The 27,996-nt window shown below is 44.2% G+C and overlaps 1 protein-coding gene across 3 annotated transcripts in view; it reads left to right on the plus strand.

The window, feature by feature from the left end:
• The window catches only part of RASGEF1C (RasGEF domain family member 1C), an 80,667-nt gene that overhangs the window by 19,790 nt on the left and 32,881 nt on the right, over positions 1 to 27,996 (plus strand). The window contains exons 2-3 of one of the 3 annotated variants that reach the window (XM_075766308.1): positions 22,669 to 23,414; positions 26,525 to 26,707. In XM_075766308.1, coding sequence (XP_075622423.1) covers positions 23,214 to 23,414; positions 26,525 to 26,707 — 384 coding nt within the window. In that variant the 5' untranslated portion in view covers positions 22,669 to 23,213. The remainder of the gene's footprint in view (positions 1 to 22,668; positions 23,415 to 26,524; positions 26,708 to 27,996) is intronic. The other 2 variants (XM_075766309.1, XM_075766311.1) reach the window with 2 other exon arrangements.

A 27,996-nucleotide genomic window follows, 5' to 3' on the forward strand; every position in this document is an offset into this window, starting at 1 on the left:
CATAGAGGATTTCAGGGAGGGAGGAGGGATTTGGTATGAAAAATGGCACTCCTCTGTGCTTGGCAGGACTTCATCCAGGCTTACAGCTGTATGGAGGGGAGGCCAAATGTGTGCCCTCCATTTGAGTGTGCCTCTCGGCACAGCTGTGGGAAAGTGTTGTGCAGATTGCCAGCCGCGTGCTGTGATTTTTTTATGTGCGTGTCTCTGCGCTGATCATCTATTATTCTGCAAACCTGCCTCTGTCTGCTGGCTAGCCCCAAAAACCCACAACTTTGTCTCCTCCCCCGTGTGTGCTGGATGCCACATGCTCACCAAGAGCACGGCTTGAAGGTTTTACCCTGCCCATGAACTTATGCCAAAAGGGACAGTCTCTTTCCTCTTTTGCAGTTGGGCATCTCCTCCCTCTCCCTTGCCTCAGGTTTGCAGGTCGTGTGGCTGACAGGAGCGGACTCCCCGGGCTCATCCTGTGGGCAATTTTCAGTGTTGATAAGGGGCAGAGCAGTCCCTGGAGGGTTTTTTTTTTTACTTCTTGGTGTGTTAGTTTTCTGCTAGATCAGCAGATTGAACAGACTCACCCTGCTTGTCTGCCAGTTGCTGCCTCTGTTGCAAGGGAAGCAACAGGCAGTGGTGGGAGAGCAGGATCTCTCCTTCATGCTGCGCATGGTTGCACCAGGTTAAGTTTAACATCCAACTGCTGTCTTACTGCTTACCTTGTGCCTGCAAATGGAAACTGCTGAGCTTTTATATGATTATTGTTGGGTTCTGAGTTTCAAAATGCAACCAGAAATAGCTGTTTGGCTTTAAAAAGCTAAAATGTTGCATGTGTTAAGTCATTAATTTATTGTCAGACTCTTATGTTGATTGGGGTAAGCAAGAATCAGATGATGAGATCCAAATACTTCCACGCTTTCAGAGACCTCGGTTACCAAGTCGGAAATTAGGTCCAAATGTTCATGGTGATCCTTCCCAAAATGCCTCATTCCAAAGGGCATAACAACCCCCTGCCTTTGGGCACTCTGCTCAAGTTCTTGAGTTTAGTTCCTGTCTCAGTGCATCCTGTGCTGTCCTGCAGAGGTAAGGAGAGCCAAAGCTGAAGGTGTTTTGAATTGCCAAAGCCCTCTGTATTTTGTATATTTGAAATCTAGGTGGGGAGGAGGGTTTGTTCTACTCCATGTTACTGTTTGGAGAGTTTTCTTGCTTTATTTTTAATCCTGACAATAGCTGCTTATGTGATACAGAAAATCTAGTCCAGGACTCTTGCTGCTCAGAAAAACTAAAGGCCTATTTGAAAAATGTTCAGTTGGGTCCAGTTTTTCAACTTTGTTCAGATCTCTGATTTGGTAGCCCAAAATATGTATGAGAAGGCCAAGATGAACAAGTAACCAATGTCTCCAAGACAGCAGTCTGTCTTGGAGCATGTCTCTGACATTGCCTTTTGTCTTCATTTATAAGAATAAGCGTGGTAACAGTGTAGTATTTGTTGGCAAAATAGTAACTTCCTTATGGCAACCACACTCCAGGCTTTAGGCAGCAGTTCAGCAAAACACAGAAAACCATGTGAGCAACCCCGTCTCTGCTGGATGGGATGTTTATATGTTTACTTAATTTTAAGCACATGAGTAGCCTTATTGGCTGTTGCATGTTGCAACACAGGTTTAAATGATTTACTGACCTGGGGCCTACATGCAGATGTGAATATTAAAAATGAAAATTTACGCATCCAATCCAGATTGTGAAGCTGAAATACTACTTCTTTTTCAAGGCAATCTTTGGGATTAAACAAGCATTTTCCACTAAGATTAATGGAAAACTGCTTTGAAAAACATCAAATGTTATCGTATGAAGTCCTAAATGCTCCTTGTCTTTGCATCGCAGTCTGCGGTCTCAGCTCTGCAGATCTTGTAACATCTCCTGGTCACTGTTTTCCATCAAGACTGTAACCGTCCTTGTTGCACTGGGCTGCCGGTCCCTGCAATTTTATCTTTAGTTTCATGGTATTTAGTTTTATCTTAAAATCACAGTTCCTAATCCTGATTCACAACAGCACAGTCTCAGTTTCTATTCTTATTTCTACTTAGCACGTGTTGCAGGGAGAAGTGGACATTTACAGCCTTTAAATTCATGAAAGAAGTACTTGAAACACTTGACAGCATTAACCATAAGCGCTTGGAATCCCAGAGGGAATATAAAGTTGATAGACTTGTGCATGTGTTTTTAAATCTCGAGGTTTTAACATCAGTCTCCCTGTCGGTGGGAAGCCAGTTTCGTTGCTGTGGAGCATTTGATGCTGGCGACCCAGCACACGCAGCCTTACGACCTCCTGCATGTGCATCAACCAGACAGGCATGTCGGGAGACTGGATCTGTCCTGCTGTGGTTTAACGTGTACCACTGTTGAATGACTCTCCTCCCTGCCTTTCTGGAAACTACTTAACAATTGTTCCCAGCTTCTCACTTGTCTTGATGCTCTACCCTCTCTTTAGTGGTGCTCCAGGGATCTTAGAGAGGTGTAGCAAGCATAATTTCCATGTGCTATCTGTAGGACTGCTCTGTTTTTTGGAGGTAAAACCATGTTTTCCTTCAACTCTGCCTTTTGTGCGTAGGCATCGGTGCTTGAGGCAGAGCATTTCATTAAAGATTTATGTAAAGCAGGGGCTGGTCTCTGAGGCAGGAGGATAAAGCTGTGCTCCAGAATGCTAATGTGGAGCTGAAGCGGTATGAGATGTGCATAATGCAGCACTGGTTGGCACGACCCAAGGTTTCATCCAGGGCAGGGAAACTTGCACCATCTTTATCTTTGCTGCCCTGTAACTTTGAGGTTCATTTGCATTTCGGTTTGCAATGAGGAAAGATAAACACCCTGCAGGCAGGCCTTGCCAGGTGCCCAGAGCGTGCAGGGGCTGGGACGAGCAAAGGGGTTTGGCTCTTGGAGCTGGGGTGCCAGTCAGCACCCCGGCATGGAGTCTGCCAGTACACTGAGGTGAAACTCTTGGGAGAAGCCACAACCATGTGATTTTGTTCTCTCTCTGCCCTATCCTTCCTCTTCCAGCTGGCATGAGCAGGACATGGAGGTAAAGCTCACCTTATGTTTGCTTCACTGATATATCTCTGATACATTTCAGCCATGGAGAAAGTGCCTTTTCTCTGTCCCTGGTTCTCCAGTGCTGTCCTGGTAGAATGTCTGGGAATCCAGAGAATCTGTCAAACATGGAGACACTTGCGAAAATTCACAAGTGCATCTGAGAGCAGTGGTGTGGGTAGCATTACCTGGTGGTTACTGCAGCCATAATGCTGCTGGAGATCTGCCTTGTGGCAGAGCACTTGTGTTCCCTCAGAGCTGTGAGCAGGGATTGTCCTGGCCCCATCCACGGCAGCTTGTGCAGAGCCCAAGCAGCTTCTGTCTGACAGCGCTAAGTAGAAATCTTAACAGCATATGGAGCTTCCCCTTGGGCTTCGCAGCTGCACACAGGAACCCACACATACTTTTTCAAGATAGCGCTGGTTACTGTTCATGGCAGGTGCAGCTCCTGTTCCCCACTCTGTTCCCCACTCAAAGCTCCCAGGGATTTGCTATACTTCAGACATGCATTTATGTATCGCTGAGCTGTTTATTTGAATGTAAAGGCAAGACAGGAAATGGGGTCTGTATTCATGGAAATGTAATTATGTGTGTTGTGTAAACTAGCTAGTAAAAGTAATTCTGGAAGTCAAAACAGGACAAGATTTGAATACTTATTAACCAAAACAATGGTAGTTGCTGTGTACCTTGGAAATAAACACCTCTCTGTCCTATGGGAGAGGCTGTAAGTGTTGTCCCGTCCTCTCTTATAGCTCTGGCAGCTGGAAATGACCATCGTGCAGACTCAGTGTGGGAGGCTTTGGCAAATCTGGTCTTGAATTGTCTCTGCTGTATGGAGATCCTGCAAGTTACAGGATAAAAGACTGGAACAAGCTTGCCTATGCAGGCAGTACACTTCCAGCTAATCTCCTGAAGATAGGATCTGTGCGTTCCTTTGAAGTCATTCATGGAGAGCCATGATAATGTGGAAATCTCTTGGACTGTCTCCCTCTGCCTGGCAGCTCCAGCTGGTATCAGAGACCAAACTGCTGCATTGAATGTGTGAGGGGGAAATGCTGCTGTAGGGCTCTGGGCAGGCAGGGGGTGGTGAGTGGCAAATGGCCTTGTCAAGGGATGAACAGGGTAGGGTTTGATTTGCAAGCTGAAATATCAGCTAGAGCAGCATAACAGCGTGAGTATGAAATAGCTTTCGGTTCTCTGACTAGAAAGATAGGTGTGCATTGCAAATGCTTCTTGTGGTGTGAGCTCCCAGCTCGCATCAGCTGTACAAAGCAATTGCACTGCTTGTCACTAAGACGTCAAATCCCAGAATTCAACTGGTTTCACTAATTTCACCATGTACCTGAACTAATAGAGCAGACCATGACTCTCTCACTTGCAGTTTGTTTTAAGGTAAAGCTCTCCACAAATTGGAAAGTCCAAGTCCCAGTCCTCTTAACATCAGTCATCTGCATAGAGGATGCCAGCCACATGCACGTATTTTAACAAGTGCACACCTGGGGAAACACCCTCAGCTGACATTGGCCGTGTGTTTGCCAGAGGTGGGTAATGCCAAACTGATGGCTTTTATAGGAGACAGTTCTGAGAAACTTTGAATTATTTTGGTGCAAGCCAACTTGGTTGCTGTGCGAGTAGAGCTATAGAAAAAGATTGAGCAATGTTATAATCTTAAGGAAGGAATAATTCTCTAGTTCTCCTAAGCTGTGGAATATGAATTAAAAAAATCTAAATCTATTTCTGCATTTTTGTGGTCTCTGTTTTTGGCAGTGTCAGTGAAGTAGAACAGCTACATGCCACTCGGCTTATCTCCTGTGTCTTCAGCAATGAGTGCAGGCAACCATCAGCTTCCAGTCACTTTCAGCAGCTTGGCAAAAAAGCACTGGAAATGGCTTTGCTGATGCTACAGACAATGTCGGATCTAGAAATAACAGGTTGGCAGTGATAAGTTGTTGTTTCCCAGCAGCTTTGGAGGACAGGGTATACTTGAAATAAATCTATCAGGTAGGGTTTCACATTGGCTAGGGCTGTAAGCAACAGTTTACTGAGCTTATTTATGATGTGGCACCTAGGAAATGAAATGGAGAAATGTCAAGTGCTTTCAACACCAGCCAGCACAATTTAATGCCCCCACCCCCTTGGTTGGAAGCTCTGTCTTGGCTTCATGCCGGAGGAATATTATTGTAATAAAACACATTCACGTTCTAGGTGGTAAATGGAATTTATCTGATAATTAAAACTACAAATAAAATAAATTAATTCATCATCATCATTTGCAGCGTAGCATATGTTCTGAGCACTATATATGGTATAAAAATGTGCACCTTGGGCTTTTTAGCTTTTCATGGTGTAATGACCAAATCCATCTGTAAGAGCCTTGGGAATCGAAGCTGAAGCAAAACCACACAAAAGCTAGATCTGAGCAGTTCCCTTAAATCATATTTGCACAGTCTCTTCTCCTGTATTTGGACTTTGGCCCGGTCTGAAGCTCATCTTCTTTCCAAACTGCTTGTTGTTACCATTTTACAAAGACAGAACAGCCTCAAGTTCCTCTGCTGAGTAACCATCTGTCTGCCCTCCCACACAGACACCTGAAGATGAGTTAATGCTGAAAAGAAAACAAATCATTTAAATATTTTTCAAGGCTCAAATGCATCTTTCTGCAATCTTGAAAGTTTCCAGTGTGTTTTTTCATGTGTTAATAGGATAGATACATTCTTAGGGGTCAAGTTTCTTGTTATGTTGAAATTATGACATTGAGTTTGGTAGAGTTGCTTCATAATTGTGCAAAGGGTAGTCTTGATGTCTTGATTATAACACGTGCATTGAACCTGGCATGTTGAACGTGGGTCACTTGGACATGCACAAATGAATATTGCTTGGATTCTGTCCTGAGGGCCAGCAGCCCTTCTGCAAACCTGAGGACAGGGAAGAATGACGTGAGATCTGCAGTCTGTTTTGCAAATCATGCCTTTTTGTGCAGTCTGAGTAAAGCCTTAGTAAGCAGTCACGTAATCCAGTACAAGTAGCACAATTGAGCACAGCAGTTTCTTTTCAGAGGAGTGCTTGCTAATATTAGGATAAACTTACACAAAATAGAAAAATTGAAGACAACTTTGAAATAAATCCTGAAATGCAGCTAGAGGGATCTTGGATTAAAAACCTCTTGCGTGCTGCTTTATGAACAAACAACTTCATCCGTGATAGATTGTGTGCCCGGAGCGTACATAACAAGGCAATTAAGAGAAAGCACAGTCAATGGAATAATATTGTATTATCTTTTTGTTTCACATAAGTCCTGTATCTCCTTTCCACTGCCAGTTTGCTGTAAATTGCACCTTGTCATTAATAGGATTATTGATAACTCTGCCAAACACAGCTTCTGCAGAATTTACTGTTAGCTAAAATGCCTCCATCATTAAAAAGTGTTACTAATATGCTTTAAACATAAATCTTGTACAGTGTTAATGCTTTAGGTTACAGCCAGCAGCAAGTAGCGCGCTGTAGATTGCTAAAGCTGGAAGACGGGGGTCATGTGCCTGCTTTGGGCTGCAGTGTCTTACTCTGATTTTTTTCAAGTATATAAACTATTAAAAGTGAATTTGCTCTAGGGGGAAGGGCAAATTCAGGGGTGAATTCCACGCTGGATAAATCAGCTTGTGCCATGATTGAAGATCACCAGACAACTCCTATTCTTCTTGCTTTCGCCCTCTCACCCTGCTTGTTTGGAGGCAGCAGCTGTGGTGCTGGTGGCCCCAGGTTGTGCTGCTGGCGTTGGCTCTCGGAGACCCTGCACCTTGGGAGGTGGCACTGTGGGTGGTTTGCACTGGCCTTGGCCGTAGGAACATGGTAATGCAGGTTCAAGGTCTGATGGCCTCTGGGAAGTCAGATGAAGGACGTGGGTTCACATCCAGCAACAAAAAGCTGTTCATTGCCTGCCAGCGAGGCTGCCAGCAGTGTGGCTAGCATGTCACACGCTGTCCCTCAGCCTGGACCCCAGATGGATGACTGCAGGGCACAGGCTCATTTTGGGCTAAAAGACAGCATTGTGGCTGGAATTGTCTCCAAACCACTTTGCTGAGTAGCATCATGTCTCTGAAGTTTGGGTTCAGTTTCAGCCAGCTGCTTCCTGGCCCTTTAGCGTCCTGTCCTGTGCAATGCATCATCTTGGTACCTGCAATATGGCTGTGTAGAGGAAAGGGCAGGCAGCACTGTGTCTTCTCTGCCCTTTGATAGCTTCTCGAATCCTCTCTGCATGTTGGAGTCCCACAGGTGGTCAGTGGGATTCCAGAGGAGGGCTTGATAGTGGAGGTGCCATTGCCCGTTGCTCCAATTTATTGGGAAGAGCTATGTTGCAAGGTTATCCTGGACTACTTTGCTCCTGCTGGGAGCAGGTCTGAAAGCTGCAGAGGGGTTTGGAGGAATGAAAATAGATGATTCTCTTATCTCTGGTGAGACCCAGAGATCATCCATCACTGCTTTTTTCAGTCCCACCTCCAGCTTGAATCTGGAGTGTTGTCTAGAGCATCAGGTTCATTCAGGTGATCGCTGCTGTTCCCTGCGTGCCCAGTCTCTGTGTAGTATTCTTTAGTGCTCAGTCCAGCTCAGACTTAAATAACACAAAGGGATTTATTCGTATCTGAGACATATGATTTATTGTTATTTGATGGACCTGTGTGGTATCAAATCTGAAATTGTAACAAGACAGGAACAGACTTGCCTTTGTACCATCCTGACGTTTCAGCACAGTAAGCAAATTCAGGCCAAGAAAGGATGGTGCAGAGCAATTCCCTGGGATTTTCATTAGCAACGCGGTGATGTTCAGATGCCTTTGAAGTCTGGGGCCTGCACGGAGTTAGAGCAGTGACCGCTGCGTGTTCTTGCGGCCCCTTCTCTAGCTCATGTAAAGCAGCGATTTGAGACAGCCTGCCCAGTCATTTGGAAGATGATCATTCTCTCAAAGCAGCAGTTTGAGACTGTAATTTTAAAATTACATTGTGTTTTGCTGGGACTTGGCAGAACTTCTCCTAGGCCTGGACTTTTAAAATAGTAGCCCAAAAAAGCTCATTCTTGGTGCAATTAAAAACAAAAACAAGAGGAAGAAGGAAGAGCAATTTGAAATGAGCTGTTTGTTTGGGAGGTTTTTTTAAGAGAATGCTGTCTGAAACTCTTGCTTTTGAAGATGTATTCCCACGCTGAGTCACATCCAAGGTTCATACAGAAAAGCCTGGCTGGCGTTTTAGAGGTCGATATTTGTTGACTACTTTAGAGATGTTGCCAGCGCACAGCAGCAGTGTCTCACAGAGGAGGGCTACAGGCATGCCCTAAGATAAATTGATTCAAAAGGTAGGCACTACCTCTTTGCTGCTTTAATTTTCCTCCCCCTGGGCTTGCTGTGCTGGTGTGATTACAGCATGCACTGGGCTGGCGTTGCCATCTCTTGCTGGGTGACAAGGACAAATATTTTTGTCTTCAGAGAGACTGAAGGATTCTCTATTGTGTGTCACTGCTGTCTGGGGAGCACGTAACTTCATGTCACCTGTGACAAACGCAGCATTAGAAATAAGCCTGCTATGGGTTAAGAGCCTCTATCTCCAGGTTATGTGGCTGTTATGCTACTAAATGTCATTTTAACTTAGAGTCTCTAGCCTTGTTTCTCAGTATTTCAGTTGGTGAGTGCGCGGTTTTGTTACTGCTACTCGTGGAGCGCATAACTCAGCGTGAGTAAAAACACCCATCTGAAATCATAATGTACGATGACATTAAGCCCCATTAGTTAAGAGTTGGACCGGTTACAAATGAGGGTAAAATGCACACTCCATTACTGCATCTGTCTCTTCTGTGTGTGTGTTTAATTTTCTGAACAAAGGGTGGGGAATTAAGAGACACCTCTTTGATACGTTTGCTGCTGTTTTGAGCCAACCCAGATCTGGGAGAGCAATTGTATTTTAATCAGCTCCGTGAGTCATCACAAAAAACACCAGCTCAGGTTGGATTGCCGAGTTTGTGTTGTTGCTGATGTGCGAGACATGAAATAGAAGGAACACAATGTGGTATTTAGCTGCAAGACTGAGCTCAAGATGCTGACGGTTTGAAAAAGCTTGGTTTTGACTTCGCATGCCAACCAAATTTACTGTAGGAAGAACACATTTGCCCCACAATGATGTCATTTTCATAGAGTCACTTTACAGATAGTGCCCACAGCTCAACAGAAGGCTTGGTCTGAATACAAAGACCTCTTCAGGATTCTTCTAAGTCTCCTGGTTGGAAGAAAGCCAGTATTGACGTGATAGTGAAGTGCATGCAGATAGCGAAGCTACTCACCCAGTAAAATTCCTGCCTGAACTCACTTGCAAATCAAAAGTGTCACTGGACTGCCTAGAGAAGGTGAAAATGACCCAAGATTTGCAGATGTGAGAGAGAGAGGAAAAAAAAAATCATAGGATGCTAGAGAGGATGGAGACATGGTGCTGGAACAAAACTTTTCCTTGTGGGAGGGTCATTTGAAAATTGGAAACTCCTGGAGGCTTTTGTAGAAATGGGCATTGAATAACAATGGACCGAGCTCCAGGATAACCTCTTAACTCTGGCTTCATGTGCTGTGTGGTGTGGCAGTGGAGCAGAATGAAGAGCTGATGTAACGTGAAAAGGGATGTTTTAAAAGTGAAGGATTTGGGAATTTCAGAATTAAGTTCCCACTGAGAAATGACTTGGCTAGTAAAATGGACTACAGTCCTGGAAAATGTTGGTGATTTGTACCATATATAAGATAGAATTTTTTTCTCCCATCTAAATATTCACTATGTTAATAAAAATTATAAACAGGAAAGCAATTACATATTTATGAAAGACAGGTACACACTTAAAAATGCCCTGGACAATAAAGACGAATATTGGTCATTAGTATGGTAAAAGAGACATAATGGGCTAAATAACTTAATTTCCCACACATTCTGGATTTGGCCAACATGAAAGATTTCACTGAAATGATCACAAAACAGACTGAGATAATCTTGGCCAATAGCCTCCTTTTTGACAAAACAGATTCTAATAATAAAATCCTGCTTTTGATTGCTTAACCCAATGAAAGGCTTTTAGTAATCTTTCCTTTTCATACAGTTTAATAGGCTGTAGCAATATTGCCAACCAGTCCAGAGCAGGAAGGGAAGGAGAGTTTTGTGCTGGCCTTGGCAAGAAGGTTGGGGCACGGATCTGGCCGAAGCGTGGTGGCACTTGCAGGGACCAGCTGGGGTGATTATTAAATGTGCAGAATGGAAATGAATGGGAGTATTGGTGTGAGGGGGGGATCTTCAAGATAATACTTGAACAAAACGCTTATTACAGTACAGGAGGAATTTGGATATGGACCAACTCCTCATATTTCCCAAAAGGGCTCCCATGCTGGTATTGACAGGGACCCTCGGCCCTGCTGAGGTCCAGGGAGGTCTCCAGGTGAGTGATGTGGCTGTAGACACACATTGCTTTTGGAGTTTGCAGAGTATGTAAATGGCTGTTCCAGCTGTGCTTTTGGACACTGCAGCTTCTCTGCAGTTTAATCTGCTAAAACTCTTTGAAGAACTTAAATACTTGGAGCTCTGCCTAAAGCTGAATTATATCTCGTCCTGTTCTTGTAGCATTACCTGGTGTGTTTGAGCAATCTCCCAGTTGGTTTTTTTCTTCACTGACCATTAAAAAGCACCCTATTCCACTATGTTGTTTTAAAGCTTGAGTTTTTCATTTTTGTAGATATTTTAAGCAGGGATCCTTGAAATCCCTACCCCCCCCCCCCCCCAGCTTGTTTCTCCGAGTCCCAGGCATGTCTGCTGAAAACACTGTAAATCTCACTGTACAGGCTGCCCAAAACAGACACATTGATGTTATTTAGCCTTCGCTTGCCAAGTTGAGCGCTAGGATTGTGTTTTCACATGCGAAGCAGCTATCGGCTTTACAGATAGCCATATTTTCATAAGCTGCATTTGGCTGTCACACCTTCTCCTGTAGTCTCTTGATATGCAAACAAGTCTCAGTTATATATGCTCCTGGCCTATAAACTGATATCCCTGAAGAGTTCCTGATTATCCTTCCATTAACTTTTACTCTCCCCTGTCTCCCTCGGGGTGGTAACAAGTAGTCTTTCCTTCATCATGGGTTTCCAGCTGGTTACCTCCCTGGTTCCCTCCTAAATGGATTCTCTCAGTACTTATGCGTGTCACTAAGGAAATACTGTGAAATTTCAGCACCATCTAAAAGTACAGCAGGGACTGATGAAATGGGGATTTGAAAATTTGAAATGCAAGGAAAGCATCCTGGATCTTAAAGCACTATCCCAAAGACCTGAATAACCATACGCCATGTCTAAAGTGGAGTGTCGTAGTGCACCAGGAGAAGGGGCATCACTGTTTGTATATGGCATTTTGACTGCTCGGCTGTACCACTGAAAACTTTGACGAAGGCTTGTGTATATTCTCTGCCATTCTTATATTTTTCTGGTCTAATTAGTATTGTTTACAAACCAACGTTCAAACCCATGTTTTGCTTGCATTGAATGCTGCGCACTTCATTATGGTCCTCATTTCCACAGTTTTTCCTTTATGGAGTTCAGATTGTTTCTTAACAAGCTTCTCGTACCCTGGGCTGGGGACATCCTGGCAAAGCATTTGGCAATGAAATCTTCATCTGTCCTGTGTCCATCCTTCTGCAAACTCCTCCGACAATAAATGTTTGTGTGAGTACAACCCAAGTCCTATTCCCAAAGACTGGGTCTGTGCAGGGCATTTTGCACTGGGAACCCATCCGTGCAAGCTTTGAACATACTGCTGATGTCTTGACCACTAATCTCTATTATTATTTAAATTCTAAATAGTACTAAAATAGCCTTTGAGGCTTCTGTCTCCCATCACGTATTCCTACTTGTTTTATATTCAGCTGACAATGGGCTGTATGTTTCTTCTAGTTATTGCCTTAAATTGAGCATAAACTGGCGTTTGCTTGTTCCCGTCAATGTTCTTTGTTTGAAACAGGTTGCTGGCTCAGCTCCTTTAGAATTATTCAAACTGAAATGATTATTTAGCTGACTATAACTTTCAAGACAAGTTGCATGTTTCTGGTTTTGGTATTAGCACTCCTGGAAAACTTGCAAGTACCAGAGACTGAATTTTTAAATGTGATATCTAACCTTGTTGCTGTAAATATTTACCTGAGCAATCAGTTGTATCTGGGGAGCAGAGGTGACTCCCCTTATCCGCATGAAGCAGAAGCATACTTTTTTGAATAGTCACACGGATTTCAAGAGCTTGTTGAATTTGTGGCCACTGAACAGAAATAAGATGGTTAGAATATGGCCCCAGCTATGTGGCGATGCCAGACCTAATGTGAGCATGTGATTCATCCAATTTCCCATGCGGAGTGGAAAGTCAAGGTTTTCTTCAATTGCGTGTATAAATCTATGGGCTTGAGAGATTACAGGTGACATTAGACTCTTCCTTTTGCAAATCCTACATATTTGCATATCTGTACATAAATAATTTTACCAGAAATTCCCCTACAGTGTTTAAAGTCCTGTTGTGTATGTCTCTGTGCCGGTCTGGAGCCTCAGAAGATTAAGTAAGGGTGAGACATTTAGCCCCAGGGTAACAACTCTGGTGTACATTCAAATTTCGTATCAGGTAGTTTGTACATTACGAAATTGTACTATTTTAATAATACAACGATTTCGTAAAGCAACAACAATGGTAGTTGCTGCTTTAAAAACCTTGCTGTTGCTCGAGCAATATACAAAATGAACAAACGAATATAGCTTTTTATGCTGGGCTGTATCCCAGAAACTTGGGATTTTCCCTATGTCCCTGTATAGCATGTTCTGCTTTAAACACTACGGAGGGCTGTGCGTACGTCCCCATCTGGGCTGCCTATACGCTAAGCAAACTGCTACCCTGCAGCCTCGGGGCGTCGGGGGAAGAAAATCCACGCGTGTTGGTTGGTTGTGGCTTCTTGGAGCACCAGAATAATGAGTTTAAAAGCTCAGTGCTTTCTGACGGGTCACATATCTTTCTGATCTATAGGATTTGCACCCTTGACACCATCTTTTGAGGAGCACTTCCAAAAAGTATGGAATGAATGTAGATTATGTGGGAAATATCTCAGTAGTGTGCTCACACAACTCGAGTAAGCACAGTCTCCCACTGTTAACTGAACATGTCCTTTATGGAAATTGGCTTTGTAACCCACATTTCAACTGCTGAAGAGTTATGAGGTCAGCAAGTGCAGTTCAGAATTTAGCTCATTTTGTGTATATCTTGGACCATATTCACCCCTGGTTTTTATACCACAAAAATCACTGGAATGATGCCAAGAAAAAAATTCATGCCCTGATATTTAAAGTCAGATTCTCAAGCACATGTGTATTTCACTGAGCTCCCTACTGTAACTCTGGGAAGGCTTCTGCTTGCTGGTTCCTGAAGCTTATAATTTATATGGGCACTGAGAATAACTAACAATAGCAGGTTTTGGATAGATATTAAATCCTGTGCTTCAGGGTATGAACTAGTCTCTAAGTACTCGAGAGCAGAAAGAGGCTGCTGTAGCGAGCAAACCATTGCGTTTCTACCCCCCCCCCCCCCCCCCCCCCCCCCCCCCAGCACTCTCACCCCTTTCTGCGATGTATCCGATGGTGGGCAGCGTGAGAGGCAGGCGGGTGAGCCGGATGGACCGCAGGCAGCTCGGCACAGGTGATTCCCGTGTTTCTCCGAGAGCAGATTGCTGATCCCAAAGCCAGAGCATCACCTAACTGGTGCTTGGATAGAAAGCGAAGAACTAATGTCTGCAGTCCCTTTTAATGACAGACTTTTGACAGTGATCACAGAAGTGTCTCGCAGAGTTAATTTTGGCTAATGAGCAGCTAGTCAGCTTGGCAGTGACTCCCCCTGCCCTTTGCCCGCTGGGGAAGAGGTGGTCAGGGCTGAGCATGGCGCTTCCCTGGGGTGCAGGAGCCCCGGCAGGACCCTCATGGGTGCAGCACCCTCACCCACGGTGCCTTGGAGAAGAGGCAGCAGCACAACTTGGGCTGCAGCTGAAATTTCTTCTTTCTGAAGTTGAGGGATTTATTTTCTAGCTACAGACTTGCTGTGATCCTAAATGTCAGCAGAGTCTCTTCTTTTTTTCTTTTTTTCTTTTTTCTTTTTTTTTTTTCCCAAAATACTTAATGCAGCCAAAGAAAAATCTGCCAGCAGAAGACTCCTTGCCTGCCCAAACAAAGGTTGAACTTGCGTGGGCTGAACATATTCCAGCATGAATGTGTTTAAATTTGGGGGTAGCTACAGATGATGTTGCCGCTTTCTTGCCTCGTGCGAGAAGCGCGGGGCTGGCGAGCGCCCCAGTGCCAGCGCGTACCCGGCTGCCTCAGGTCATGCTGTGGTAGCGGGTGGTGGGACTGGGAGCAGGCGCAGATGGTGCTCCAGAAGGGGAAATCCAGAAGCTCATGAGCTCGTTTCTTTTAGGGAGACACGTCCATATGCCATCCATAGAGCACAAGAGCCTGCTTGTCAGTCTGAAGCTTTCTGGGGGTGCTAGGATGAGATAACCCAAATCTATAGCGAAGACCGGAGCCTGATGCTGGCTGCACTGATGCAGCCCCTGTGCTCTGTCCATCTTCCCTGGTAGGGAGTGAAGTCCAGTGTTTGAGTGTGATCATCAATGCCTCTCCAGCCCAGGGCTGAGGGGATATTTGGGAGGAGTTAGCTTGGGAGCCAGCATGGCCGGACCTGTCACTGACAGGCTCAGCTCTGACCGCTCAGTTTTCCACAGTCCTGTGCACAGCTCTCGAAGATGTGTCAAGGATAGGGGATGTGAGCACCATAAATCAGGTGCTCAGTTGTCCATCCCTTCGGCTGGGCGCTCCACACTGAAGTGCAGAGGTGCTCGTCACAAAGGATGCCTTGCAGTGGGGCATAAATCTCAGGGATGCCTGCGGACCATGGCAATTGAGCAAAAATCTGAGACATTTGCGCTAATCTGGTAACTGAGCATTGCTGAAGTACAGTGTAATTAACAGGGATGACAAATTGGCATTGGTGACAGAGCTTATGTTGCTCTTCAGAAGGCATTGATGTTTTCTGAGATAGAGTAGACTCTCTTCCATTTAATATTTTAGCAAATGTGGGAAGAAAAAAAAGTCCAATGAAACATTATCCCGCCCAAACTGGAGCAGTGATAGGCAAGTTACTTGAATGGCTGTATTTACGTATTGGGTAGGGGGGTGCACTTATATAAAAATGTGTGTGCCTCTGTATAATTGCAGATATATATATAAAATGCCCAAAATACGTCATTATGCATTCATATTCGTGTGTGAGTCTGTCTGAGGATGTATGTGTATATATAAAAATATGATTTATAGGTTTTTAAACCTCCCTGACAGACTTCAGGAAACCAATTTCTAAATGTATGCCAAGATTTTTGACTAAGAGACAGGTAGCAGTAGGTGCTAATAAATGAAAGAACTGCGAGTGAAATGTTGTGACATGCACCTCTCTGAACAACCTGCGGAGAGCTGGCAGAATCATCAAACCGAGCTGAGAGTAATCAGCAAGGACTGATAAAGCTGCTCTTGTAATTATTTGTTTGATATACAGCTTTCCTTCTTCCTTCTGCATAAATAGCAGAATTGCTTTGCTTAGTGTGGGAGGTTTTTTTATTCCTGTCAGGGCTTGTTCTCACCAAGATGTCATGAGAGGAGGACTGAGGTCTGCATTTTTGTTTTATTTACGGGCTTTCCATTGTAATTCTGACAGCACGCGGTGGAGACGGCATTCATTTAGATGGGGAGAGGCGTCCTTGCTCATGCAAAGCTGTCGGTGTTGCAGGGACCAGATTCTGCCATGCTGCTTTTAAGCTGCTCCGATTCTTCCAGGTTCGGCCTGGAAGAAGCTGTTCTTTGAGAGGAGGCAGCTGCTGAGGTCCGAAGGTGGTCGTGATGTCATGCCTGTGTGTTTAGATATTTAATAGAATTCTGACAGCAGCTTTCTCTTTTATAAGTGTGAGTGGATGGTGCTGCAGTCCAGACTGCCCTACAAAACTGCACAGCCCTTCAGATTGACAACTGTTAGTTATCCTTATATAACTTCCTCTCCTCACTACTGTCGAAGCAAGAAAATCCAAGTGTTGACTGATTTCCAGGCAGTCACAGTGGTGGCCCGTCAGCGACTGAACTGAGCCAAAAGGCTCCTGTTGATGTCAGTGGTTTCTGGGAACGCTGCCTGCATGGTTTTGTTCCGGGATTTCCCTCTCTGTCCATGCCTGGTTGAACTCTGACTTCACTCGGGGCAAATTTTGCAATTCTGTGTTTAACAAAAGGTGCAGTAATTAATTCCCACAATTTCCTTGTTCTGTTTACTTTCTATTTATCCTTTTTCTTGACGAAAGAAAAAGGATAATTTTCTTATTAGAAAAAGAATCAAATAAAAAATTTTATACACCAGGGTAGTTTTTATATCATCTAAGGGTTTTACCAGGAACTCGGTAGGAAGGGGGAGGCGTAAGGGGAGAGAGGCACATTAGAGCAGAAAATAGATTTCCTAGCCTAAAGTGAGAGAAATCCAGACTGCTGCCTTTAGCATACATTTGAATACTGTCAAGGGCATCTGGAATATATTGGTAGGCATTCTCCTTTTAATAATACTAAAAATCTGATAATGATGAGGCACAGATATGCCACCAGCCTTGTCCTTCAGATGCACGCACAATATTGGGAAAGTGTCTTGAGACATCAAAGGCTGCCTTCAGTCTCATGCCAGGGTCAATGCCAACTCACTCAGGAGAAATACTTCAGACTTGAACCAGATTAATGAAAAGAGAAATTGTTGTGAGACTAAGAAAAGCTTTACACTCATCGTAGTTTTATGGGGGGTTGTTCCTGAGCGATTATGGTGCGTCCTTTCAATGCTTTCTGATTCCAGGCAATGATGGCATTCTAAGATAAATAACGTGTTCACGGCTCTGCTTGTTATTGAAGGGCTTTTATTATTGCTGATGTTACATGAAAAAGAAAGTTATTAAAAAAATGTGGCACTAACAAATTGAAGCCCCCAGGGAACGGCTGCGTGAATGGGATTTTGATTGGAGTTCAATTTAATTGGCCATAAATCTTCTCGTTTCTGATTTACATTCTACTTCAGACCAGTCTACCAAATTCATGATAATCAGGTTTTCATTTTTCTCTATCGAACAAAATACTCCAACATGAACATAAACAGAAATATTCCTTCAGCAAGGTGACCTTGTTCTTGCTTGCACCGTGCTGGTAATTGATTTAATGCCTCCTTACCTATAAATTGGGCCTCTTTCTGAGGCATGTCCATCAGATTTCAAGGTAATCGGTTGGCGTAGTTGTTTTTTCACTGTAGTATTTTGACTGCAAGATATTTCTCATAAATCTCTAGTACAAGAGTAGCTGTGATCATTCTCACTGACACGATGGAAAAAATTCAGCTGGTAGATGTACGCATGCCTCTCCCGTTGGCTGGCTTTGAATGCAGCTATGTGCATATCTCGGAGAATAAAAGCTCTTGTTCTAGCCCGGAGTAAATATGTGAGATGCAGAGCCCAGTAATTTCTGTGGGGTGAGTCGACTCTTTTTCCTGTCACATCGCAATGTCTACAGGGTAACGAAGTTATGCTGCAGGTGCCGCTTGTGCCAGGCCATTCTGGTTTGGAGGTTTGCCGCAAAGGAAAAAGCCAGGTTCCTTTTTGTGCCTGCTGTGAAGCTCAGCCTTTGCTCTGTGACTTGCCCAAGTGCTAGGAGGGAGAGGATGGAGACCTGATGGCTTCTCTGCACGTTCTGGGGCAATATAAATGCTGGTTTGGAGGTGCTGGGTCTAGTTTGTGGTCTGAATCTTTGCAGTTACTCTTTTGGATTAGAATGCATTTTCATGGGGAAGTTGGAAGCCCACCAAGAATTGCTTAGGGTGGGAGTTTGTAGTTGCTTTTTACAGCAAGGGTCACTTTGGTTTGGGTGTTTCCTTGAAAAACTGGATGAAGAGGGTCTGTGCTTTAGGTGCTTCCCCAGTTCCCCATGGGAACTGCAGCTCGGTTGCCCTTGCAGTCTGCTCTCCCCTGGTCAGAGCTCCCCAGCACATCCCCTTCCCCACCTTGTGCTGAGGCTTCACCATGCCCTGTCCCCCCTCCCCAGGAATGGGGATAGGCAGCAGAACTCACCTGAACTTCAGGCTCCAGCAACTCCTGGAACAGTTTGAAGCACTTCAGTTTGGGCCAGACTAGGTGTATAATGGAATTTCAACACCCTCAAAATAAATTTTACACAAGAAAAAGTTTTCCAGGCACCCTGAAGCTCCTGGTCCGCATCCCTCCGCTGCTCTGGGGCATTGTGTGCCACAACACATTGTAGAGCTGTAGTCTCGCTCTCCACTGCTCTGATCTCCTTTCCCTTACTTTACCCAAGGTTGCTTTTTATGGTTGCTGGTTTAGGTCCAGCAGGAGTTTTCCTCCCCCTTCTGATCTGCAACACCCAAAGGAGGCTCTGCACGAGAGGACTGTGGGGGAGAATTCTTCAGAGAAGTGATTTGGGAGGAGGCATGAGCAAGACATGAGAACTAGGTGGGATCAAAGGAAATGGAATTGTCATCTAATTCTGATTAGATACCCAAACCCCTTAAATTCAGTTGCTACTCTTGCAATCTTTATTTGTGTGAATCTCAGTAAAGTGCCTCAGCTGCTGCAAGGAATGGGTAGGAAAGGGGAGGGAGCCAGCCCACGTCAAGATGTAATCATTGTTATTGAGTTGGAGAATATTACAGTTAAGTGATTTTCCCCACCTTTCCCGTCCCGTGGTTCTTTTCCCCTGTGATTCTTTTGTGTTTCTAAGTTGTATAGCTTCATTATATTGCTCATTTAACCATTTCCAACAGTATTGGGATTGACAGGTTGAGTTTTCTGCAATCTTACAACTTCACGGACTGTAAATTGAATGTTTTATGGCCTGTTGAAAAAGTGAAAAGAAAGTTACATCTGCTACCAGTTTCCTAATTACATCAGCATCAAATACATTATGAGTTTGTTAATGCCAGGTACTTTTGCTTAAAAAACCGTTTATAACCATGGCCTTGATAACTGGAAGCAATAACTTTGCAGTGGTTTTCCTTTTGTTTTCCAAAACATTAGAATTCTTCCTCTCCTCTGCTATTCAAAAGAAGTAGAGAAAAAAATCTGAATTTTAACTCATTATGATTATCTTCTGAAGTTTTTTTTTTTGTCTGCAAAGATGAATAGCTGGAAAATTATTGAAAGTAATGTAAAGAAAAATTAACATCTGTTATGGAGGTTTCTGCTGAGCCCGCTGGTATTTAGGGCTCATATGACATTGGTGGGCAGGTACCGAGGCGGATGAGACCTGGCTGTGTCCTATGCTGTCCTGGCTGAGAATGTGGAGCAGGGTTTGTATTGCGGGGGTGGGACAGAGAGAGAGTGCTTTATGGGGAACAGCTGAAGGACACACACCATGTCCTAACCTGCAGGGACCGTGTGGCAGAGATGAGAAGCATCACTGATGAAAGTGTCTTCATGCCAAATAACGTATCTACCAACAGCTAAATCCTTCTGGCTCTGGTTTGTGTGTTCTGTCTGTGAAGTTGTAGGTGGGGAGGGTTCGAAACTCGAACCAGTTTCCTATCCTATTGTTTGTCCATCACTTTTGTTTGGGGCAGGATTCACCTGTATGTGAATTAGAACAAACAAGGCCTTGGTGTTGGTGGTATTGCAACTAAACGTTGAAGGAGAAGAGATCTGTATGTCTGCTCTGCATTGCAGGCCTGTGCAGTCTGTTAGATCGTTTGAGCCAACATCCGTCTAGAGAAGATGTTGGTTGTTTGTGATTCTCTTTTCCTGCTATTCTATCCCTTAGTTCCTGATGCTTTTGGAGCAGAGCAAATCCTTCAGCAAAGGTCTTCCAATGTTACATTAGAGAGATTAGCGATGGTTGGATAATAAGTTTGGTTACTAAAACTGGTAAAGGATTCTCCAAGATTATGTTTTTCCAAAATGTTTTAGTGTTAACCTTCTTCATTTCTTTGAACTCTCTGATTTTGGTGAAAGTTTGATCAATAAAGACTATTGCAGGACTGAGACGGGATGGGGTGAGAGACATCTCTCACCTCTGTTCCCAGATGGGAGTAAGAACCAGTCCAACTCATTCTAGATTAGGGTTATTTGTTAAAGTCTCTGCCTTGCCAAATTATGCTTGACTTTGTCTCCCATGCCCTTGATTTATCCCCTGCTCGTGCTCGCTGAACACTGACTTGCATGTCCTGAGTTCTTGCAAGGAGGAGCCCACCATCATAGTCAGGATCGCGAACGAAACTGGAGCCTCCCTCATGGCACAGATGGACACCCAAGCCTCCACACCTTCCCTTACCATCCTCTCTAGCTCCTGTAATTCTGGTGGGAGATTGTCAAAAGCTTGTGCCTTTCATCTCTGAAGTGGGAAGGGTTTTATTTATTTTGTTAATCTGGAAGTTAAGTGGGTGGGAAGATAAGTCTGCAGCCCCGCTCCATTTGTCACATGGTACCAGCTCTTGTTTCCCCTTGAGAGAGGCAGAGCAGATGGAAGGCAGAGATGAAATGAAGATCAAAAGTAAACAGTGTGATTAAGTTTTTGATAAAAGGATAAAACACTTATCACATCAAAGCTGCTGAAAAACACATTAAATGTTTCCTGAATGTTTTGTGTCCACGTAAGCATTAACTGTACTTCCCATGGGGACATTTGTAACAGCAGGTGGTGGAGTTGGGGCATGCTGGTGGGGCATTTACCCTTGTGGCTCTGCCACAGGTAACCTGGCTGCACCAGGAGGGCAGAGCTGGCAGCCTCTTAGCCGTCCTCTAGCACATTGAACTTCTCTTGCTGCAGATTGGTGGGCACGTGTTGTGTTCATCGTTAGGCAGTCCTTTCCTTAAGTCATGCCCTGCTCAATTTTCCAGGTTTGCGCACTGGTTTTCCAGAGGTTTTAAGGCACTTGCAGATGTAGAGAGGTGCAGAGTCTGTGGGTGGCTTTTCTCCCAATCGTTTGGTTTTGTGCTTTGGCTCAGTGAATCAAGTTCTTAAATATTTTTTGTGTAAGCAGCATAATTTGTAGTGAGAAGTGTCTATGGATTGTTTATTTTTCATCACTGTGTTGGAATACTGAGCTGTCCTAGCCAGTGGAGAAAGATTAAAAAGCAGTATATTGCCATTATTTTTTAATTTCTAATCTTAACATATGAAATATATTAAAAGAATGTAAAGAAAAGGCACTTTGTAATAGCCAGTAAAAGCCAAGAATGATGAAACAGAAGAACAGCAAAACAAGAGTAGTGGTAGAAATAAATACAGGAGAAGGTTCCCTGTTCCGGTTATTACCGTAACACTCCAGAAGTGCATTTCCTCTCCAGTGGCAATGGGCTCACTTCCAGCAAACCTCACTTTATCATCTAAAAAAGCCACAGTTGAACAAGCTGTTACCTGAGCTGTTGCATTTCCCTATCAGATAATCTTTGGCTGAACACAAAACCCCAACATCAGGGAGAACATTGAGGAGCCCACTGTGATCCACTGTGATGCCATTGTCCTCCTTGTACCTGGGGACAGAGGGTCGCCGGCACACCTTATTGCAACATGCCCCAACAAGTGAGGAGGAACCCTTCTTGTGCCGCCCTGCTCAGCACCTGCATAGACCTGGGATTACTGGTTATTGCCACTACCGGTGGTCATAACATTTGGGTAAAATTAATGCAAAATGCTACCGTACCGGCTCAGTAGCCTTTGTGCAGATGTCGGTGCAGAGTCCAACCTGCTTTTCTCCACTTTATAACCTTGGTTTTCTGTAGGCAAAAAAGGAGCTACCTGTCCTGCCTTCTCCCACGTGGGAGGTCCTGTGTAATGGAGACCAGTCCCTACAACAGTCTCCCATCCCTTGCATTTTCTTTTTTTTTTTTTTCTTTTAAAACCAATTCATAGATATTTTCACATCTCCAGGTCTCAATACCTTAGAGCACACGGATATTTTAAATGCTGTATGTGTGTAGCCACCTGTATCATCAGTCATTTTGGGTGGCAGGGTGGGGAAGTCTGCCCTTCTCCAAGATCCCCCCACCAGCAGCACTCCCTCAAGAGCACCATTTATCAAAGCAGTCCTTCAAGGCACACTTTGTCCTTTACCCTTGTCACTTCCACCAGAGCCTGTGTGCTGTTAGCAAAGCATCTCTGCTCCTTCTGAACCCACAAGCATTAAGTCTGGGGCCAGGACCAGGGTATAGCAGTATATCTTTCCAAAGTCAGGGCGCCAGTCCTCCAGTACATCTACTGCTGGAAATTTCCAGGTCTTAATAAGTACAGATAAGAGCAGCAAAACTTGTGAAACTTGAGGGTTTGGCTTTTTCTTGCATTTCCCTGTTCTTAGCAAGGTTGGTGGGTGCTGGTCCTTCAGCTGGTGTGTTCATAAGGTGTCTCACCTCCATACAGGTCGTCTTGAGTCCAGCAACAGATCAGCTCACATTGCTGCATTCTGCCCAGAAGATCACTAATTTGGGTCTTTCTCCTCTACCCAGCTGCTCAGCTTTATGGCACATGGAGGAACTCAGATGCTTTTGAGATCTCTGTATCATCCTGCAAATTTTGGCTGAAATTGGCATCTGATTTCCTTCTGAAATGAGAGGAACAGCAAAACGTGTGTTGAATTGGACTAAAGTTCAGGGAAGCACTTACCTGCTGAATTTTCACATGCTTAAATCTCATTGACTTCAGTTTAAGTCCAAGTGGTCTTCAAGTGAAGTTTTGGGTCATTTTTACCATCTGCTGGCTGTTGTTTCCAGGAAAAGTGGAAAAAGTTTTTACACCCAACGTGGACTTCTTTATAAATATCTAATGATCTGGACTTGTTTTTTTACTTGCCATAGTTAATATTAAAAAACCCAGAAATGGGGTAACACTGTGCAACAGTTTAAGAAAAACATGTATTAGAATCACAGAAAAGTTAATCAGAAGGGGCATCTCGTGGTTGTTGGTCCAACCTCCTGTTTGAAGCAGGTCTGATGTCAAGGTTTGCTCGGGTTGCTCAGGGCCTTGTCTAGTTGAGTTTTGAAAATCTCCCAGGATGGAGATTGAACTTTCTTTCCAGGTCCCTCTTCCAATTTCGTGTGGTGCTCAGGGGAGGATTTCCTCTTCTGTTCCACTGGAATTTCCCTTCTGCAGTCTGGGGGTGTTGCCTCTCATTGTGTCGCTGTGCTCTTCTGAGAAGTGTCTGGCTCTGTCTACACCACCTACCTTTTCCATCATCCAAACCACCATCAGTACAGTAAGACAAATCTCCCTGAGGTTGGTTGTTTTCCTCTCTCAGTGCTTCCCTTGTTGTTTGTGTATCCTGCGAGTGATTGACAGCATAACCTCATCTTCTGCCTACTGCAGGCAATCACATATTTGGGCTCTTTCAAAGCAAGATCTTGTTTCTATTTAGTGCCTTTGAAAAGAGTACTTTGGAAACTGCATGAACACAAAAAGAAATGAGGTGGTGTGAGCAGAGAATTCCCTGTCCTAAATTCCTGCCTGCCAAATACTAACATTAGTTATTATCAAGGTTAGTAGTGCAAGAGGTTTTTAGTCTATGTACAGTTGGTGTTCATCCTGCTGTGAACATAACAGTATCAGTCAACAGTGAGCAAAAAGGCATAAAATTAAAAACTTCAGGTCATCTTCAGTGGCAAGTAAGGTGGCAACCAGGCACCAGCACAGATATGACACAGGCCTTGCCTGAAAATTTGAGATCAGACCAGGAACTTCATAATAAAAAGTCAAATTTAATTTCTTAACAATACCCAAGACGGGTGTCTCAGTGACAGTTGTACAGCTGGGTTTATTCAGGTTTTTTTTCTTAAAAAGTAACTTTTTCTTAAGAAGCACTACTATGTATTTCGGCAAGATTTCTCATGTAATGATTTGCAGAAGTTGAGGCAATATCCTGTTTAGATACTTTTCTATTTGATAATAAAATTGGCATTGGCAGTGAGGGATTGCACTGAATAAATTATACTTTTGAGTTCTGTTTTACACTGAAGCCAGGATGTGTCCTGTAAGTTCACAGCTGTTTGAACTTTTTCTTTTTCTCATCTAGACAGCTGTATGTCCATAAGATCTATTTCTTGATCTATATGGACATGCGGTCCTTCTTGGGATTATTGCCATAGAAACAAGATGTAACATAGAGCATGTTAGAAGTTACAAATGGGATTTGGCAGTCTTTCCCATTTACTACACAGTGTCTGAGCTGTGTACAAAAAGCAGCAATTACTTACTCTCGGAGCCTTATTAACAGGCACATCTGCACATTCATTAAAGCTGGATACTTCAACTTCCATTCTGGCTGGGATGACATTCAGATATTCTGGTCTTTAAATTAAACTAAAATCCCTGACATCTATTTTGTTTTTCAGTCAAGGCAGGAATTTGTTGGGTTTGACATTTGCAAATGTTTGATTGCAAATCCCAGAGGCAGCCCGTGCTCCCAGCCCACGTGAGCCTCCCAGAAGGAGATAAGACGCAGTAACCGAACCGCTGACTCCCGGGGAACGGTCCCTCCTTTGAAGGATGAAGTCACCCAAGTTTTGCTCGTAAAGCCTGATCTCCCACAGAGCTGGGACCCAGCTCCCAGCCTCTCCCAGGGCTTCACACCCTGCCTGGCTTCCAGGCACGCTGCCCTTCTCATCCTCCATGGCCCAAGGTTGCTCTGAGTTGGCAAGTTGCAGCAGCCTGAGCTTGGGGGAGTAGATGGGTTGTGCCAGGCAGAGAGATGCTTTTGCAGGAGTAAATACAACACACTGTACGTGTAACTAAAGCTGAGCTGTCTGGGTCACAGCACATCTACCAATCTATGTGAGGGAGAAACGCAAAACTCAAATTTTTAAGCCAAATCCATGAGGCAGCTTTTGAAGTTGTATGGGATGGCAAAGAGGCAGAAAAGCAGAGCAGGATACAGAAAAGGGCAGAGAAATATATGGAAAAATAAGGTATACCTGCTGACTGCCTGTGACTGAGCACCAGCAGGCTGAGGCACTGTCAGCCCTGTGCCTTCCTACGTGGGAGGCTGGTGCTGGCTCAGCAGGCCGCAGGGTGCAGATCTTGCTCTTCCAGCAGACAGAGGTTGTGTTCAGGAGGGAGAGCTGGAGTCCTGGGAGATGTTTTGTAGCTGCTCAAGGGAGTAGAGGCTAGCTCTGGGACTCTTCCCATCCTTCATCTCTTCCCCATCCCCCCTTGCACCAAGTAAAATCAAATTTAGAAGCAAATTGTCAGGTCACAGAGGGGTCCCTTGCTCTGGATGATGTATTGGCTGTCCGGGGAGTGAGTATACACTATCCTTTTCCCAGTGTACATCCTATAATGCCACCTCTTGAGAGCGGAGCAGCTTCTAGGGGGGGATTTCGGAGATGGAGATGCTTTAAAACTCTCACGGCAAAATCTGTCATCCCCCTGCACCAATTCAGGAATGAAACAACTTTGCTCAGCAGAAGAAACACTAAAAGGTGATTGTAAGCCACAAAATTGAGATGGAGCCTAGAATGCAACCTGGAGAGCCCAGAGAACTGAAATACAGGGAGCTTGAAACTGGGCTACACACTCCGAGTTTGCCTGTCCTCCTTTTCAAAGGTGCTGAGGACTCTGCATCTCTAGCAAAGTCAATGAGTGCTGAAGATCTTTTTGAAACATTTATTTAGTGCCTAAGTATAGATCTAGGACTGACTAACTTCAGGCTCCAAAAATAGTGCAGGTGTCTGCGCTCTCCCTCTTCCTCATTTCTCTCTTCCTTGCTCTTTAATCTCTTCAGCTCCCACGTTCTCCGTTCCCTCCAACTCCTTTCACTTTTTCATCCTCCTCCTCCAGTTGACTCCTTGCTCGCTCCGACGCCTCTCCTGTGCCATGGGAGCCACAGAGCATGTCTCAAGGTCCATCCTGAGCAAATCTTAGGTGGCACCCCTTTTCTCTCCTTCTCTCACCCTAAATTCTCCCTGCCTTGTTGTCAGGGGGACAGAGGTTTAAACAAACAGCTCTGTTCTGCTCAGGAACCTGCTAAATTGAAGTCCCGAGCATCTCACCTCTCCTACATGGGACTGACCAGGGCTGGTCACCAAAAGGGGATCACCAAAGTGCTCTCAATTGGAGTGGGAGCCCAAAGCAGCTGCTGTCCCTTTCTGGCCCAAAAGCATAAATCAAAATGTCCCATTTTCCTGTGTATTTCCCATTGCAGGCATGATCTGCCAACGACAACAGTAAAAGAGGTTATAATGAAGGGATGATGTTAATTTTGCGAACAGGAAACTCTCATTAGTGGCTTGTGTTTTTCAAATCAACCAGAAGACAGATGTGGCTGTGAATCTGATGGATCTTGTCCCTGACGTGAGTTTCTGTCTGTTGTAGGAAGGCATGCCCCAAACACTGAGTTCTACCAGTATGTTTACTCCATGTGGCTTCAGCCCTCATCTACATACTTCGAAGGAAGATGAACAAGGAGGACTGATCTTCCAGGATGGAAACCTTACCTCAGCATCTCTAGATGCTCTAATCCAGCATCTGATACCTACCACTGATTACTACCCTGAAGTAAGCACTTCACAGTATAATAAACAGTTTAATTTTGATGAATTGGGGCAGCATTTTATGCAAAAGTGCAAATGTGTTAAATTTTGAATTAAGAGGGCTAATTTAAAAGATGCATACAATTAAGGCGTCATAAATTGATGCATTGCTTTAAATGCTGTTTCACTGCTCTGTAATTGTTCCCATGAAAAAGCAGATCCCAAAGTTGATACTGCCTTTAAATAAGAGAATGGGAGGGGAGGGGAGTAAGCTGTGGTGGTGATGAATTAGTGATATAGCAGTTGGAGCACTGAAAAAATAGCAGTGCATCCCAGAGATGTTTAGATGAAAACCAAAGCAAAAAGCTTCAAGTCTAAACTGGCATTAAATTAGCTGAATTTCAGTAGCGGCTGAAATCATCCAGGTTTGTTTGTATGTACAAAGCATTGTCTCAGTGACAACAGAGACGCTCCTTCTGCTGGGTTCGTAATTTACCTCAGGTTATATTCACGCCAACTTTGTAGTCACTGGACAGCACAGTCCAGATCCTAATCCTTGCTCCATCAGTGAATAATCAGTGTTTTTTCACCAACAGTGTGAGCATCTAAACTGGAAGCAGGTTTATGGTCTTGCAAGCCATTGACTTCACTGGATTTTGCACATTCTCAGTAGAATTCAGGATGGAGTTTGACTGGAAGACTTTTAAGTGCTAATATATCTCTGTGGAAAGGCTTGTATTTCAAAGCATAGAGCAGCATTGACTTCTGGGCAGTTTCAAAGACCACAAAAATTATCAATGCAGAGCAGACTGCATGTTTTAAATTACCCACAGCTCAGTTTCCAACCAGTTAAAAATAAGTAATAAAGAAGCATATCAATTAAAAAAAAAAACAGGCAATAAAAATAGGTAATGGACAGATTAGGCTTGAGATTTTCATTAAGCAATGTGTGATATGTAATGTTATACCTGCTCCTCAGGAGCATGGCTAAGTCTGGGGGAAAGAAGATAATTCAGGCGCTGGGAGGGGTCAGGATGCAAACAACTGAGGATTCATGCATATATTTTAAATTCACTGCTGGAATACTTTAAATAATCCAACGATTTATCCAACAGGCCTGCTTCCCACAGCTTCACAGATCTGGGACAGCATATGATATGGCTTGGCTGGTAGAAATTAATTTTGGGGAGTTAGTAGAATAAATGAAATTTTCCTTAAAGCAGGCTGGGTGAGACCTGCAGGGCAATAGCAAGATGTGACTAATCTGGGGGTGTCCGCAGCTCACAACAGTACCGCACAGAGTGCCTGAGTGTC

The sequence above is a fragment of the Balearica regulorum genome, chromosome 14 (assembly GCF_011004875.1).
Source record: "Balearica regulorum gibbericeps isolate bBalReg1 chromosome 14, bBalReg1.pri, whole genome shotgun sequence".
Lineage (NCBI taxonomy): Eukaryota > Metazoa > Chordata > Aves > Gruiformes > Gruidae > Balearica > Balearica regulorum.